This window comes from Lepidochelys kempii, chromosome 5 (genome assembly GCF_965140285.1).
Source record: "Lepidochelys kempii isolate rLepKem1 chromosome 5, rLepKem1.hap1, whole genome shotgun sequence".
Classification (NCBI taxonomy): Eukaryota; Metazoa; Chordata; order Testudines; family Cheloniidae; genus Lepidochelys; species Lepidochelys kempii.
Genome location: NC_136384.1, coordinates 2,018,512 through 2,037,179, shown reverse-complemented (window position 1 = coordinate 2,037,179; position 18,668 = coordinate 2,018,512). Strand labels below are relative to the sequence as shown.

The 18,668-nt window shown below is 43.1% G+C and overlaps 1 protein-coding gene across 9 annotated transcripts in view; it reads left to right on the top strand.

Moving 5' to 3' along the window:
* UNC13B (unc-13 homolog B) overlaps positions 1 to 18,668 on the top strand; it is a 390,473-nt gene that overhangs the window by 249,027 nt on the left and 122,778 nt on the right. For all 9 annotated transcript variants that reach the window (XM_073343305.2, XM_073343304.2, XM_073343298.2 and 6 more), the window contains 2 exons: positions 9,170 to 9,397; positions 10,184 to 10,325. In XM_073343305.2, the coding sequence (XP_073199406.1) occupies positions 9,170 to 9,397; positions 10,184 to 10,325 (370 nt within the window). The remainder of the gene's footprint in view (positions 1 to 9,169; positions 9,398 to 10,183; positions 10,326 to 18,668) is intronic.

Here is an 18,668-nt window from a genome sequence, read left to right as displayed (position 1 = left end):
GGTTTCTCTCAATAAGGTTGTGTGTTCTAGGCCAGTTACCCAAGGATTTTATTATGTGGGGGATAGTGTATGCCCTGTGACTGAAAGCCTTAGTCATGTTAGAGTTGCTTTGTACTTTGTATTTGAAGTTCAGAGTATTGCCCTTTGGATCATTTCAGCTCCATATATCTTTACTAATGTTCAGTCTATAACTGGATCGTTGGCTGATACAAGATATCACTGTGGGAGGAGGTGAGAGGTGCTTGCACATCAGACTGTGGGGATTACTGAGACACTTAGGGGGTTATGCAAGGGGTACAGGGGGAATTGCTACAGCCTGCTTGCAGCACAAGGGAGCCTTGTCTGGAAGGAAACTCTCACAAAACTACTGGCTGTTGACAACCCAGGTGCCCCGCTCCGGACTCCACAAGTCCCTGTCTTTCCATCTGCAGGCTAGCAATTTGCACAACCCAACCCCCAGGCTCCTTGTGTGAGTCCTTGGGACAAAGCAGAGAACCTGTGGCTAAATCTATAGAGATAAATTAACCCCAGAGTTCTACTGTGGTCCCAGGGCAGAAGTCCCTCCCACCTGTCTCTATACTCAGTCAATAGCCTCTGAAAATTTTTACATCTCATCAATGCTTTGTGTGAATCACTTCCCAATATCACCTGTTAGCTTCATGAAGGAGTTGACCACATTCTCAAATCCTTAGGTATTCCTATGACCCAAAGGCTTTTGTCTACACACAAACCTTCATTGGTTTAATTAAATGTATATTTTTAAGCAGTTTAGTGTTAGATGCAAGATTGTGTATAGACACCATGATCGGGGTTTAAGTAGTTTATTTCAATTTAACTTTATCCAGTAAAAACATATTAAGCTAAACCAAAATAAGACACTCTTAAACTGATGTGTCCACACAGAATTTTGCACAGATCTAACTAAATCCAGTTTAAAAACACACCCTTAGTAAACCACTGCAAACTTGTGTGTAGGGTAAAGTCTGATATTCCTATTTATCTAATAGAATCAAAGAATCATAAAAATGTATGGCATGAAGGGACCTCGAGAAGTCAAGTCCAGCCCCCTGTGCTGTGGCAGGATTAAATAAACCTAGCCTAGATTATCCCTGACAAGTGTTTGTCCACAACCTCCCTTGAAAGCCTATTCCAAAGCTTAGCTACCTTTATAGTTAGAAAGTTTTTCCTAATATTTAACAAAAATCTCCCTGGTTGCAGATTAAGCACATTACTTTGTTGCCCTATCTTCAATGGACACGGAGAACAATTGAACACCGTTCTCTTTATAACAGCCCTTAACGTAGTTGAAGACTACTATCAGGTCCCCCAAAGTCATCTTTTTTCAAGACTAAAAACACCCAGTTTTTTAAATTCTTTCCTTAGAGATCAGGTTTTCTAAACCCTTTTACCATTTTTATTGCTCTTCTCTGGACTCTCTCTGGTTTGAACTCTCACATCTTTCCTAAAGTGTGTCCTTTGGAATTGGACACAGTACTCCAGCTGAGGCCTCACCAGTGCTGAATACAGTGAGACATTTACTTTGGGTCTTACATACAAAACTCCTCTTAATACAGCCCAGAATGAGATTAGCTTTTTTTGAAATTGCATCACATTGTTGACTCCTGTTCAATTTGTGATCCAAATGCTTTTCAGCAGTACTGCCACTTAGCCAGTTATTCCCCAGTTTGTACTTGCACGAATCATTTTTCCTTCCGAAGTGAAATACTTTGCATTTGTCTTGGTTGAATTTCATCTCATTGATATGACACCAGTTCTCCAATTTGCCAGTCATTTTGAATTCTAATCTGTCCTCCAAAGGGTTTGCAACCCCTCCCATCTTGGTGTCCTCTCAAAATTTTATAAACTGTTATTCTCTAGCTTGTCCAGTTTGTTGTTTGTGGTGGTATTTTCCTTAATTCATGGCTCAGATCTAACTGATGCTAGCTTCTTGTGAGCAGTTAACATAACTATGAAATTTATTGGGGAATGATAAATCTTGGGGCCATCATTACTATCTCGCGCTTCTAGGAAGCTTTTGGATTTTGGAGATGTGTAGATAAGCAGGATTTACATATTGGACTTCTTTGGTTCGACTTAATAGTTGAATGCCCTTGAAAGATTTTATCTCCTGCTAGCTTCTTGTATTTGTGATTGGTGTGTAATAGCTACTTCACCTCCATCCTCTCTTCTTATGGTCATTCACTTTAATTTTGAATTTGCAGCCTTTCAAACATTTGTAATTTTTATAGCTACAATATTCTAAGTGGGAGTTTTTCAAAGACACTTCGGCCCATGGTAATGCCAGAGATCAGACTAGATTATCATAATCCGCTCAAAACACCATGTGGGACCTTTCTGCAAGGACAATCACAAATGCTGTTCCTCCAGAGATAGTCTCCAAGTCATCCATTGGCTGTAATTTTACATCAGCACTGCAGGTGGGAGTGTGCCTCTCAACTCTAGTAGACACACATGCTAGCTCTGCTCAAACTAGTGTGCTAAAAATAGCAGACTAGCTGGGGTAACAAGGGTGGCAGCTCAGGCTAGTTGCTGAATTACAAACCTGCCTAGCCTCCCTAGCTATGTACTTGAATGGATAGCCCAAGCCAATACCCGTGCTACCTCCAGCTACTCTGATATTTTTAGTGCATTAGCTCAAGCAGAGCTAGAAGTGCTGTCTATCTGAGCTGGGAAGCACACCACTAGCTGCGGTGTAGATGTACCCTAAGACTGGAGAAGGACGACCACATACTGACATTGGTACCAGTGGTCAAACTCACCTAGAGCCCAAGATATATCTTAAGGGAGGAATTGGCGTCTCCTTCTGAGACTTTGGGACATCCCAACCAGCACGAGGGCTGCACCGTTCGATGACAATATACTCAACATCCTCGCAAGCCTATGCAGTTTCACTGTGATGAAGTAGGAACCCCGCTCTCCCACATTCAGAAAGTGTTCCTAAAGAAGGGATACTAGAGGGTCCCATTTGGAGCCCTATCTCAAGCAAGACATCACTGGCTCTGGACCAGCCAATGTCAACCTTGGCCAGAATCCTTACAATGTGCCACTTTGGCCATGTTGGCCTTATTGAGGACTATTTCTGCACAGGTCCCAGATTCCCCTCCCAAGCACAAAGGAAGAGAAGGAGTGCTGCCATTAGCAAGGCCCTCCGTGTTAGAGCAGGATATTGGCCTCCACAAGCAACTTGAGGTTACAACTGGGGGACAGGAGCAAAAATCAATGTTGCCTCCCAAAGCGCCTTCCTTGTCGTCGTCATCAGGTGAGAGAGTAACACCAGTGCCAGCGATTGATTTCAAGTCATCCCAGGACCTCTGGGTTGTGAACTATCAGGCTCCATTTACAAAATAGAACTTTCTCTCCTGGGAAACAGCCACTTTCTTCTTGAAACTATAGTAAAGAAGAGAATTGTCAGACAGATAGATGAATATAATTTGTAGGGGAAGAGTCAACATGGTTTTTGTAAAGGGAAATCATGCCTCACCAATCTACTAGAATTCTTTAAGGAGGTCAACGAGCATGTGGACAAGGGGGATCCAGTGGATATAGTATACTTAGATTTTCAGAAAGCCTGGAATTCTACCTCAATTAATCCATTAATTTGCCCATTCTACACAAGGAGAGAAGAAGTTACATGCTGTGGATGTTTCAGAGCCCTACTTTATTACATCAACATAATGAAACCATTCAAATATGTCTTCCTGTTTATTTCTGGCTATAGCCAGCTGTTCCAAAGGTCTGGCCATCTCATTACAGAGAATATCTAAGTGGGTAACACAGTTTACCTTGTCTTGCCAGTTGACTGGTATACCTCTCCCACTGCAGATATCAAGTGACATTCTCTGCCTGCTTCAGAAATATGCGAATAGCCAAAATCCACTGAACGTGCTGGGGTAACCGCCACCTTTGTCAAATATTACATACTGGATTTAGCCACTAGATCAGCTGCCAAATTCAAGACAGCAGTACTACAGTGTCTCTTTGACTGATGCAGCTGAAACTCCTTATTTCCACCGTCCTGGGGGCCTACTAATTGCCAGGCACATACAGTGTGATCCATTCTGACACTGACTACAAGAAGAAACTATGGTTACTTATCCTTGTAGCCTCATTCTGGGACAAGAACCTTATCTTCTGATCAGATTAATATTCTTGTTTATATATAATATATATATATATATATGGGTTATAGCCTCGCCAGTTAATCTCCTAAAATCAGGCAACATCCTGTAGTAACTGTAGTTCTTTGAGGTGTCATAGTCAGTGTGGATCCCATTAGGCTCCATCCCTACTTTCAGAATTCTCAAACCTTTGAATTGCATAGAATCTGAAGGAAGGTTGCATTTGCGGTGCCCTTTATGCCATCACACACGAGCACGAGGAGGCACAAGGCTTGTGCATGGCCCTGAGAGACATTGCTATTAAAAAAAAAAATCTGATCTCGCACGCATGTGCAACTACAGTGGGATCTACACTACCTCCCTCTCGAAGAACAACTATTACTATGGAGCAAGTGACTGTTCTGAACTTTGTATAGAAGTCTTCTGTCACCTGCATCTCTTCAGACATTCAAAAATGTGTAGCAAATCATGCAGAAATAAAAATTCAGCTTTATCAGAACCACTCCTGTGCACACATTTCTAGAAGTATCTCATTCACTTAAGAGCACGAGTCCTATGGAAAGTCTTGGTTGCTTCAGCACTTCTGAAAATCTCAGCTTAAATCTTCTCAATGTGTATAGATTTCCTGTGCAATTTACATGCTTAAGTCTTGGGTCAAGTGCTGTAGCTATCTTTAGAAATTTCATCTTGGTATCTTCTTTGCATTTTGTCAAATTTGCAGTGAAAGTGTTCTTAAAACAAACCACGTATGCTGGGTAATTATCCAAGACTGCTATAACATGAAATATATGGCAGAACATGGGTAAAACAGAGCAGGAGACATACAATTCTCCCCCAAGGAGTTCAGTCACAAATTTAATTAACACATTTTTTTTTTTTAACAAATGTCATCAGCATGGATGCATGTCCTCTGGAATGGTGGCTGAAGCATGAAGGGGCATACGAATGTTTAGCATATCTGGCATGTAAATACCTTGCAATGCTGGCTACAAAAGTGTCATGTGAACGCCTGTTGTCACGTTCAGGTGACATTGTAATTAAGAAGTGGGCAGAAGTATCTCCTGTAAATGTAAATAAACTTCTTTGTCTTAGCGATTGGCTGAAAAAGAAGTAGGACTGAGTGGACTTGTAGGCTCTAAAGTTTTACATTGTTTAGTTTTTGAGTGCAGTTTGTAACCAGAATAACCTACATTTGTAAGTTGTACTTTCATGATAAAGAGATTGCATTAAGGTACTTGTATGAGGTGAATTGAAAAATACTATTTCTTTTGTTTATCATTTTTTACAGTGCAGATACGTGTAATAAAATATAAAGTGAGCTCTGTACACTTGGTATTCTGTGTTATAATTGAAATTGGCATATTTGAAAATGTAGAAAAACATCCAAAAATATTTAATAAATTTCAATTGGTATTCTATTGTTTAACAGTGCGATTAATCACGATTAATTTTTTAAATCATGATTAATTTTTTTTAGTTAATTGCTTTCATCGACAACCCTAGTTAAAAGGTATTTCAAAAAGTGAAACATACCAGTTTTTCAAAGTGCTATCTCTCAGGAACACATTTAACTCAAATTTTGTGATAAGTGTCTTCTGACTATATATTTCAAATGAAGAGAAGCTTTTGAAGATAGATGAGGATGCAAATTGGGCTTACAATAGAAAGGATTCCTCTACTGTGGAAACACATCTAATGTTTCTTTTATGCCTTGTTTGGCCAATTAAAGCACAGTATTTAAAATGGTTCCTGAAATCCACATCTACAGTATATATTTCTTAAATGTAGTATCTGATACAATAGTGGGACTAATTAGCTGCTGCCTCTTTAGTTGAAATTTGTCCACCACTTTTCAATCCCAACTTCAGTCTGGTCAGTGGCAAGAGGCATTGAATTGAGGGTCTCTTTTATATTAATTTTGGTGAAATAAATGGTCCCAAAGAGTTAAAGGTGTTAACATGACCCTTTCACTGTCCAACATTAAACAGCACTAAACAAGATTCGGGGTTGGGTGTACAGGGACCTCAGCCTGCTTAGTGCCGGGGAGAAAACACCATTAAAAATCTTTTTATTAAAGATGCAGAAAAGAAGAGGGGAAAGGTTAAAACATTTGAAATGTAAATTAAGTAGGGTGTTCATTTTAACAACAAAAAGAACAGGAGGACTTGTGGCACCTTAGAGACTAACAAATTTATTAGAGCATAAGCTTTTGTGGGCTACAGCCCACTTCATCGGATGCATAGAATGGAACATATAGTAAAACGATATTTATATACACATACACACACACACACAGAGAAGGGGGAAGTTACCATACAAACTGTAAGAGGCTAATTAATTAAGATGAGCTGTTATCAGCAAGAGAAAAAAACTTTTGTAGTGATAATCAAGCTGGCCCATTTAGACAGTTGACAAGAAGGTGTGAGGATACTGAATATGGGGAAATAGATTCAATATGGGTAATGACCCAGCCACTCCCAGTCTCTATTCAAACCCAAGTTCATGGTATCTAGTTTGCATATTAATTCAAGCTCAGTAGTTTCTCATTGGAGTCTGTTTTTGAAGCTTTTCTATTGCAAAACTGTCACCCTTAAATCTTTTCCTGAGTGGCCAGAAAGGTTGAAGTGTTCTCCTACTGGTTTTTGAATGTTATGATTCCTGATGTCAGATTTGTGTCCATTTATTCTTTTGCATAGAGACTGTCTGGTTTGGCCAATGTACATGGCAGAGGGGCATTGCTGGCACATGATGGCATAGATCACATTGGTAGATGTGCAGGTGAACGAGCCCCTGATGGCGTGGCTAATGTGATTAGGTCCTATGATGGTGTCACTTGAATAAATATGTGGACAGAGTTGGCATGGGCTTTGTTGCAAGGATAGGTTCCTGGGTTAGTGTGTTTGGTGTGTGGTTGCTGGAGAGTGTTTGCTTCAGGTTGGGAGGCTGTCTAAGCGAGGACTGGCCTGACTCCCAAGATCTGTGAGAGTGAGGAATTGTCCTTCAGGATAGATCTTTGATGATGCGCTGGAGAGGTTTTAGTTGGGGGCTGAAGGTGATAGCTAGTGGCGTTCTGTTATTTTCTTTGTTGGGCCTGTCTTGTAGTAGGTGACTTCTGGGTACTCTTCTGGCTCTGTCAATCTGTTTCTTCAATTCACCAGATGGGTATTGTAGTTTTAAGAATGCTTGATATGAGAAACTGCTGAGCTTGAATTAATATGCAAACTAGATACCATGAACTTGGGTTTGAATAGAGACTGGGAGTGGCTGGGTCATTACACATATTGAATCTATTTCCCCATGTTAAGTATCCTCCCACCTTCTTGTCAACTGTCTAAATGGGCCAGCTTGATGATCATGACAAAAGTTTTTTTTCTCCTGCCGATAATAGCTCATCTTAACTAATTAGCCTTTTACAGTTTGTATGGCAACTTTCACCTTCTCTGTATGTATATTTATATCTTCTTAAAAAGAAAAGGAGTACTTGTGGCACCTTAGAGACTAACCAATTTATTAGAGCATAAGCTTTCGTGAGCTACAGCTCAAGGAAGTGAGCTGTAGCTCACGAAAGCTTATGCTCTAATAAATTGGTTAGTCTCTAAGGTGCCACAAGTACTCCTTTTCTTTTTGCGAATACAGACTAACACGGCTGTTACTCTGAAATATATCTTCTTACTATATGTTCCATTCTATGCATCCGATGAAGTGGGCTGTAGCCCACGAAAGCTTATGCTCTAATAAATTTATTAGTCTCTAAGGTGCCATGAGTATTCCTGTTCTTTTTGCGGATACAGACTAACACGGCTGCTACTCTGAAACCTGCCATTTTAACAACGTTTCCTGTTCCCTTTCCCTCTAGCTGGACAGTGTTTTTAGAAGGAATCTCCTCTTTTTGACAGTGTTAGATTATGATAATTTCCCTTTTTGGGGAAAAGAAAAAAAGTGAGTTAAGATGGGCTGGGGCTGTTGTTGTTAAAGTCTGATCCTGTTTCTAGAGAAGACAACAAGAGAAATGCACATAAATGAGGGAGAGAAGATGGGCAAAGATAGAAAATGCAGCTGCTGTCTGGTGCTCACTTTCACTTGCTGCAGTTTCACTGCTGGAAAAACACAGGTACAGCGCCTGGTCGTCTTAGCCACCCCAAGACCTGGCACCGTTGTACAAGAGTTGGGCTGTTTAGGGCATTGCTTTTACTTGCCTCTCTGGTCACAGGCTTATGGCAGTATTGCAAAATACACAGTCTTAGCCAGCCAAACCAGACTCTTACTGGACAGAAGGAAAAAGGAGAGTGATAGGGAAGAGAATAAGTAAGAAGGGGAAGGAAAAGAGTTCATGGGAGGAGGGGTCGCAATGGAGAGAACACATCATCTCACATACCAGATAGTGGTTTGGATTCAGTCGGAGCCAGTGGAGGTGGCAGTGTCATCTTGGTGCCTTGCTTTGGCCTGGTCTGGTCAGAACATGTCTCAGCATTAGGATGGTGAAGGCCCAGTCATGTTATGGTAGACCCTCGGGTGCCAGGAGTTGCTGGGATTGTTTCACCAATTTTCCTCTTGATCTCTCTCTTTTTTAAAAGGACCTCAAAAGATAGTGATGGGCAAAATAGCCCTGTCCCTTCATTATTTTATCCACCAATTAAGCTTAATTTCCAGCACACGAATTTTGGTTTGCTAATTTTCCATTCCCACATTCTTCTCATTTAAAAGGCATGATCTTCACACAATCCTTGAATTATCCCAGGAGGCCACCTTGTTTGGACTAATTCAGTCGGTCTCCCTTTTGCACCCTTTCCTATCAACATTTGTTGTTATTAGGGTTATTGTGACATTTTATGACTGTCACTCACTTTTCACAGTTGAGCTCCCAATTAGGTAAATTTGTAGTCCCAATTATCACAACATATCTTCTCAACTGATTTTTTTTAATATAATAAACTTGATCTCTGTCATCATGATTCTGTAACATAACATATATATGATTTCCTCATTGTTTACAAGTTTTTGGTAACTGTTCCATGCCTTATTGTACACAGGAGCAGCAGAGAAGAGCTCTAAACATGGAGCAGAGGATCGGACCCAAAACATCATCATGGCCATGAAGGATCGCATGAAGATTCGGGAACGGAACAAGCCAGAAATTTTTGACTTGATCAGAGATGTTTTTAGTGAGAACAAATTAACACATGCTCAGCAAATGAAAACAGTGAAACAGAGCGTGCTTGATGGCACTTCCAAATGGTCAGCTAAAATCACTATCACCGGTAAGCGGAAGCTAGACAAATTCAGACTGGAAATAAGATGTAAATTTTAGCAGTGAGCATAGGCGCTGATTCCGTGGGTGCTCCAGAGTTGGAGCACCCACGGGGAAAAATTGGTGGGTGCTTTGCACCCACTGGCAGCTCCCCACCCGTCCTGCCCCCCCAACCCCCCAGCTCACCTCTGCCTCCTCCCCTGAGCGCGCTATTGGGTCCTGCTTCTCCCCCCTCCCTCCCAGCGCTTGTGGCGTGAAACAGCTGTTTCGCGCGGCAAGCCTGGGAGGGAGGGGGCCGGAGGGGGAATGCGGTGCTCTTGGGGGAGGAGGCTGGGCCGGGGCAGGTATTGGGGAAGGGATCCAATAGGGGCAGGGAGAGGCGGATTTGGGCGGGGCGTGGGGGGTGGGGCAGGGGGAGGCGTGAGCTCCCACTGGTGCTGACAAAAGTTGGTGCCTGTGACAGTGAGAATAACCATTGGAACAACTGACCAAAGGCTGTGCTGGATTCTCCATCACTGAGCGTTTTTAAGTCAAGACTGGATGTTTTTCTAAGAGATCTGCTCTAGGAATTATTTTGGGGCAGTTGCATGGTCTCTGTTATACAGGAGTTCCGACAAGATGATCGCAATGGACGCTTCTGGCCTTGGAATCTGTGGTTCTCAGTGTTAAACTGTCATTGGTGAGCATTCCTGTTTCTGAGGAGCGTAGTGCAGTAAGCTGTTCTGTCACACAGTACATGCCACATCTTTTAGCACTGCAGGCTTATAGCAAAACTTTATTATTATTTTCTCCACAGTGGTTTGTGCTCAGGGTCTGCAGGCTAAGGACAAAACTGGATCCAGTGATCCATATGTGACGGTTCAAGTTGGCAAGACAAAGAAGAGAACTAAAACAATTTTTGGGAATCTGAACCCTGTTTGGGAGGAGAAATTCCACTTGTAAGTACTCACTGAATATCTGCCCCTGGTCTGATCCATTTATATTGTCTGTATTTCTTCACGAGCATACCTTTCTCTCCTGTGTCTGTACGTGGTACTTCACCACTTGTAGTCGTGACTGTGTTTTGTCTGTTTCTGTTTTACATAGTGTGTGCTCATAGCATAATCTGTATAGTGATATATACTGAACTATACAAAAGTGTGCACATCCATTTTGCCTCCACTTCTTGTTCAATAGTTCATAGATTCTGTATCTACTTTTATCAATATTTGTATAGAAAGTTGTTGTTTAGACATCCCCAGAGAGGGAAGAAAATCCTTAATAGTTTGAAGACTTACACTGTTCCTTTATAATAAACAACCTTTGAAATTCTTTAGAAAGGTAGCAGTAAAACACACACAAAAGAAAAGACCTCACCATTCCTTTCATTGTTACTCCTTGCTGTGGTGTTTGAACTGGCTTGTTAGCGCATTGGGGGTAGCTTGTCACTTATTTTTAAAGCTACTTGCTCTCCTACAGTGCTGTAAAAATAAAATAATGATAACTTGAGGGATAATCTGTTTACAAGATTATCAACCTATTTTGGGCTAAATTTAAAATAAAGGCTGCTTATATGGCAAATAAGCGCCAAAGGCTGAGTCAGTGAGCCCAGGATATGGTTATCGAGTTAATAAGAAGCACTGTCAAGTTATAGGTACTCATTTTAATTAAATGTAAAAACAGTAAATGGAAAAAAAAAAAAGCTTCTGAAAATAAAGTGGACTGCGAAGATTCTGGATCCTAAATTTTTTTTAGCTAAAACCTCTTTGTCTCCTTCTTACCATCAAATTATCAATCCCTCTCTCCTTCTCTTCTTTTCTTCTTTCCCCCACTCCTTCCCGCTCTAGGTCAGCAAGGCTCTTCTCTGCACACTGAAATATATTTGTTTGCATTGTATTTCAAAACTGAGTTTGTGACCCCCAAGCCTGTCTCTACCATGTACAATGAAAACAAAAAATGAGATTCTTTTATTTTAACATTATTAATCCAAGGTAAAGTTATTACCTCCTAAACAGGAACTACTGTAGGTTATTACTGTAATAACTCTAGAATCAACATAGCAATAAGTCTGCCTCCATCTATATTTGTGTGAGTGCCATTAAAATCTTGATTTATGGCAGTGTCGTTACCATGGTATTTACAAGTATGTTCCAGTCTAATTTTAGGGAATATAACAAATACTGTGGTAAAGATAATACAGTGTGATAAATTTCAGTGTTTTAATTGTGCCACTGAACAAGTTTTATGGAAATATCCATGATTCAGCCAGTAATATGAAAATTGATCTTAGTGCAAACATTCATTTTAGTATTGCTAGGGGACAGAGCACCAAGAAGGATGAGGTGTTGAGAGGAGCTGAGGAAAGTGGGATTTAAATAGACAAGATATTGAGGTTTAAGGATGCTGAAAAAGAACTGTACCAGGTTCAAGGTGTTCCTAGGTGTTGCAACTGACCTTGTTGTGGATAAAAGGAGAGCCATTTTTAATTGTCTAGGACACAGGAGTCTGTCTTCTCAGAGATTTAGGTCAATTGCAGACATGCTATTTATGCTTGGTGCTTATGGATTCCTTCTGCTGATGACTCTTCAAATGCTGACATTTCCTAGCATTCATAATCAGAGCCTAGCTGTTGAACATATGCTACACAACTTGACCAAAAACATTCTTCACTGGGAAATCTCTCTCCCAAGGAGGCTTATCCAAGAGAAAAATCATCATTTTTTTAATAAAGAAATTATTTGTTAGATCTTATAATCAAAGTGAGGAGCTTGTATCAGTTATTGTAGAGGTTGTGATAGTACCTGCAATGTACTAGGCAAGATACAGTTCCTACCTTAAGAACTTATGGTCTGAAAGACAAAAAATACCCAAGGGAGACAAATCAAACCAGCAGAGGGGTCAGGTCAGTGGGTTGGTAAGTTCTACTTCCATTGGTTTTTGCACAAGTTGGTTTCATTGGGTTTTCATTGGTAGCAGAGGGGCCAGGTCAGGGGGTGGTCGTAGGTTGGTAGTTCTACTTTCATTGGTTTTTGCTTTCTGTTTGGTTTATTGCATGAACTCTTTACAGCTTTCCTCTCCAGTGATTACTAGCTGGCTAACTTCTCAAAGGTGTCTTCATTCAACAGAAGCACAATTAAATGCTCTTTTCGAAGGTTTATTACAAAGTAGGATGTCTGTCTAAGTGATAAAAAGTTTAGCCATTTTAGGGTTCCTTTGTAACCCTTGATGTGATGCAAGGTGGTGTATGTACAACTGAATGCCTTATAGGGCTATTCACAGACACTGGTACAAGAAAATTCATGAAAGTGTTCAGAAACTCAGTTGTCAATGCTTTGTGTAAAGGCTTGTCTACACTTTCAGCGCTGCTGCTATAGTACTTAAAGACACTACCTACGCCGACGGGGGAGCTGCTTCTGTCGGCCTAGTTAATCCACTGCCGCAAGAGGTGGAAGCTGTGCTGATGGGAGAAGCCCTCTCCTGAGGCCTGGTCTACGCTGGGGGGGATCAAGCTAAGATACGCAACTTCAGCTACGAGAATAGCGTAGCTGAAGTCGACGTAGCTTACATCGATTTAGAATCACTTACTTCACGTCCTCGCTGCGCGGGATCGACGGCCGTCGCTCCCCCATCAACTCCGCTTCCGCCTCTTGCCGTGGTGGAGTTCCGGAGTCGATGGCAGAGCGATCAAGGATCAATTTATCGCGTCTACACTAGACGCGATAAATCGATCCCCGATAGATCAATCACTACCCGCTCATCCGGCGGGTAGTGTAGACATGACCTTAGTGACGTAGTTATACCGACATAAGTTGGTAGTTGGTAGTGTAGACCAAGCCTAAGAATGGAGTACCTATTCCAAGTATGGTTTTCCCGTGCTTGTTAGAATAAGGCAAGACAAGGTGCATACGAGTAAACTCCTTGGTTAAAGGTGATCTCCCTCCTTTCCTGTATGTTTCTTTTCTCTGAAAAAAGAACATATGGCCCAGCCTGGAAATTCAGGTTTAGAACCATGTTTCCAAGAATAAAACTTTGAGATCTTTTTGGGTCTACATTCCCAAATCAGTACTGTGTAGAGTACCTATTGCATTCCCAAATCAGTACTATTTTAGACCATTATCTGCCTACATTGCCACAGGATTAGCGTTTAGATTAATAACCAGTTCTCAGAGTGCATTTACATCTCTAAGAGTAAGCTATTTGATAGAGCAGGTAGTAGGCCATCCTTGTTGTTGCCTGCTGGAAACCTGTAACTGCCTCCACATCCATTACAGAAAGTCCTGAGGAATTTAATAGGAATGAAACCAAGTGAGTTTCACAGTCATTTAATAAGCTTCTATTGAAATTACTCTAAAGACCTTTAAAAATGTGAGACTGATCCCTTCCTTCTGCACAATTACATTTGATTGGAAATGTATGGGGCATGCACTTTATTTCTATGTGTGTAGCAGCGTCTATCACAAGGAAGCCTATATCCTGATTATCTGTGGCCACTGCCACACGAGAATAAATGGGATATTTTGAACTATCCAGTACGATTTTAAGGCAGGATTCTAATTCTTTGTTAGATTCTATAAGATGGTTTAAAGCACTCTAGGAAAGTTTAGGAGTACTTGTGGCACCTTAGAGACTAACAAATTTATTTGAGCATAAGCTTTCGTGAGCTACAGCTCACTTCATCGGATGCATGCAGTGTAAAATACAGTGGGAAGATTTATATACACAGAGAACATGAAACAATGGGTGTTACCATACGCATTGTAACAAGAGTGATCACTTAAGGTGAGCTGTTACCAGCAGGAGAGCGGGGCGGGGGGGGGGGGAACCTTTTGTAGTGATAATCAAGGTGAGCCATTTCCAGCAGTTGACAAGAACGTCTAAGGAACAGTGAGGGGTGGGGGGAATAAACATGGGGATATAGTTTTACTTGATGATGCCCTGGAGAAGTTTTATTTGGGGGCTGGACCCATCTGGACCCATGGAAAAGAAGCCCTTGAGGAATTCCACCATGATTTCAAAAATTTCCATCCCACCATCAGCTTCAGCCTGGACCAGTCCACACAAGAGATCCACTTCTTGGACACTATGGTGCTAATAAGCGATGGTCACATAAACACCACCCTATACCGGAAACCTACTGACCGCTATTCCTACCTACATGCCTCCAGTTTTCATCCAGACCACACCACACGATCCATTGTCTACAGCCAAGCTCTACGATACAACCGCATTTGCTCCAACCCCTCAGACAGAGACAAACACCTACAAGATCTCTATCAAGCATTCTTACAACTACAGTACCCACCTGTTGAAGTGAAGAAACAGATTGACAGATCCAGAAGAGTACCCAGAAGTCACCTACTACAGGACAGGCCCAACAAAGAAAATAACAAAACGCCACTGGCTGTCACCTTCAGCCCCCAACTAAAACCTCTCCAACGCATTATCAAGGATCTACAACCTATCCTGAAGGATGACCCATTACTCTCTCAGATCTTGGAAGACAGGCCAGTGCTCGCTTACAGACAGACCCCCCAACCTGAAGCAAATACCAGCAACCACACAACAGAATCACTAACCCAGGAACCTATCCTTGCAACAAAGCCCGTTGCCAACTGTGCCCGCATATCTATTCAGGGGACACCATCATAGGGCCTAATCACATCAGCCACACCATTAGAGGCTCATTCACCTGCACATCTACCAATGTGATCTATGCCATCATGTGCCAGCAATGCCCCTCTGCCATGTACATTGGTCAAACTAGACAGTCTCTATGTAAAAGAATAAATGGGCACAAATCAGACGTCAATAATTATAACATTCATAAACCAGTCGGAGAACACTTCAATCTCTCTGGTCACTCAATTACAGACCTAAAAGTTGCAATTCTTCAACCAAAAAACTTCAAAAACAGATCCAAGGGGAGACTGCTGAATTGGAATTAATTTGCAAACTGGATACAATTAACTTAGGCTTGAATAGAGACTGGGAGTGGATGGGTCATTACACAAAGTAAAACTATTTCCCCATGTTTATTCCCCCTCCCACTTCCCACTGTTCCTCAGACCTTCTTGTCAACTGCTGGAGATGTCCCACTTTGATTATCACTACAAAAGGTTCCAGCCCTCTGCCCCCCAGCTCTCCTGCTGGTAATAGCTCACCTTAAGTGATCACTCTGGTTACAGTGTGCATGGTAACACCCATTGTTTCATGTTCTCTGTGTCTATAAATCTCCCCACTGTATTTTCCACTACATACATCCGATGAAGTGAGCTGTAGCTCACGAAAGCTTATGCTCAAATAAATTTGTTTGTCTCTAAGGTGCCACAAGTACTCCTTTTCTTTTTGCGAAAACAGACTAACATGGCTGCTACTCTGAAACTAGGAAAGTTTATATTTTCTATTTAGTTCTTTTTGGAAGGGCTGATGCAGAGCACCTGCATCTATGTAGTGAAATTACATGTATAGTATTTAGGAGAAATTTGATAAGGAACAAAATTTCCTTTGAAAGGCAAAGCCCTGTGCTTGCTGAGAGGCTGCTTAACCCCACTTTAAAGCATACGATTATTGGCATCATTTGCTAATGTTTGGAAAAGGACCCAGTGTCTAATGGATGTGGACACTGGAAGTTGCCCTATGTACAATAGGACAACTCTGCATCTCCTGTCCTTGGCACAATGCAAATTGTTTACTTTAAAATATCTTCCCATGGAAACTGCTTTGTGCTACCCAGCTGGGTCTGATCCTGAATGGCAGGTGTGAAATCATTCTGTCTGGAACAGATTACGTTGTCACTGGGCACTTTGCAAAGTGTGTTTATTCCTTCACTGCGGAAGGGTATGGTGGTTAGAGTGGTTGCATTGCCTCCCTTCAGTAAATAATCAATATTATACTTAGACACACACAGCCACAAATAATACACTTCATCACGGCTATTGCTTCAGGCATGGCACTGCTACATAGTTAACTACTGTGGTGTCACCCACAGCTTCCGTTTGGTTCCGTAATTGTCTTTTCAGCAGCCTAGCCTATTATCATGCTCAGCAACTTTCAGTCATCTCTGTAGTTACATGTGATTGTTCCTCTGAGTTCTGTGTTTACCCTGCCCCTTTCAAGACGGTTACATCTGTTGCTTGCTCTGCCTCTGTTGTTCAGCTACATCTTGATGACCGTGGAACCTTTCAGTTGTGCTTCCTCATCCCCTGTGCCTGGGCCTTAGTTGGATGAAACCGGTAGTAAAGTAAAATCATATTCTGTCTACACGGCAATTAGAGACACGCAGCTGGCTTGTGCCAGCTGACTTGGGTGAAGGGGATGTTTAATTGCAACCTCTGAGACCCTCCCACCTTCCTGGGTTCTAGAGCTCGAGCTTCATCACAATCCCAAATGCCTATGCCCCTGTCACGGAGTGTGGGGGAGTCCAGGCCCTGCACCCCTCTTCCTAGGATTCACTGAGACTCTCAGCCAGCCAGTAAAACAGAAGGTTTATGGCCAACAGGAACACAGTCCAAAACAGAGGTTGTGGGTACAACCAGGACTCCTCAGTCAAGTCCTTCTGGGGGAGCAGGGAGCTTAGACCCCAGCCCTGGGGTTCCCTGCGTTCCTCCACCCAGCACCAAACTGAAACTAAACCCCCCCAGCAGGTTCCCTTCTGCAGCCTCTGTTCACATTCCTGGGCAGAGGTGTTACCTAGGGAAGTGGTAGAATCTCCTTCCTTAGAAGTTGTTAATTTCAGGCTTGACAAAGCCCTGGCTGGGATGATTTAATTGGGGATTGGTCCTGCTTTGAGCAGGAGGTTGGACTCGATGACCTCCTGAGGTCCCTTCCAACCCTGATATTCTATGATTCTACCTCTCCCTCCCAGCTCAGGTTACAGGCTCTCAGGTCTCCCATCCCCAGGGCACATTCCCAGGTCAACACTCCCCCCTCCCTGCTGCGTCACATCGTCACAGCCCCAGTTAAATAGAACCAAGCCCCATGAACCCGTCTCAGCTGGCACAGGCCAGCCGTGGGATTTTGAATTGCAGTGTAGACATACCCATAGTTTCCCAGCTCAGTGACCCCTATGAAATTTGGATTTGAACAGTGGAATTGATGCTATGCAGCAGTGCCTAGGAGGAAGCTGGGATAATGTAGTTAGAGATTAAGTGGTTCTGAGCACTGCTTCTGCCTTTTGCACTTTGAAGATTTGTTTGTGTAATCACAGCTGCAGAGATAGGTAACAGCAAAATGGCTGATTTCAGAGTAACTTGTCCCTCTAAAACAGGGGTTGGCAAACTTTTTGGCCCAAGGGCCACATCTGGGTATGGTAATTATATGGCGGGCCATGAATGCTCACAAAATTGGGGGTTGGGGTGCAGGAGGGGGTGAGGGCTCCGACTGGGGTGTGGGCTCTATGGTGGGTCCAGAAATGAGGAGTTCAGTATGTGGGAAGGGGCTCTGGGCTGGGGCAGGAGGTTGGGGTGTTTGGGATGGGGACTAGGGCTCTAGCTGGGGGTGTGAGTTCTGGGGTGGGGCTGGGGATGAATGGTTTGGGGTGCAGTAGGGTGCTCCGGGCTGGGACCAAGGGGTTCGGAGGGCAGGGGGGGATCAGGGCTGGGGCAGAGAGTTGGGGCGTGGGAGGAGGTCAGGGGTGCAGGCTCCAGGTGGCGCTTCCCTCAAGCAGCTCCCAGAAGCAGCGGCATGTCCCCTCTCTGGCTCCTACGTGGAGCTACAGCCAGGCAGCTCTGCATGCTGCCCCATCTGCAGGCACTGCACCTGCAGCTCCCATTGGCTGTGGTTCCGAACGAATGGGAACTTCAGGGATGGCACGTGGGGTGGCGGCAGCGTGTGGAGCCCCTTGGCTGCCCCTATGTGTAAGAACCAGAGAGGGGACATGCCGCTGCTTCCAGGAGCCATGGTATGCACGGAGTGAGGCGAGCCCCTGACCCCGCTCCCCGACTGGCGTGCTGGAGCAGGGCAAGTCCTGGACCCTGCTCCTCGGCAGAAGCTCGAGGGCCAGATTAATGTTGGAAGGGCTGGATGTGGCACCCGGGCCTTAGTTTGCCCACTCCTGCTCTAGAACAAACGAGTTTAATACTGGTAGGAACAGAAGACTTATTTCTTTGTTCTGTTGGGATAATTATTTGTCAAGGAGATCTTGCCAAATCTCAGGGCTTTTACTCCATGGTTGTCATCCTTGACCTCTCAGCTGCTTTTATACCAGGGATCGGCAACGTTTGGCATCAGGGTAAGCCCCTGGCGGGCCGGGCTGGTTTGTTAACCTGCTGCGTCCGCAGGTTCGGCCGATCGCAGCTCCTACT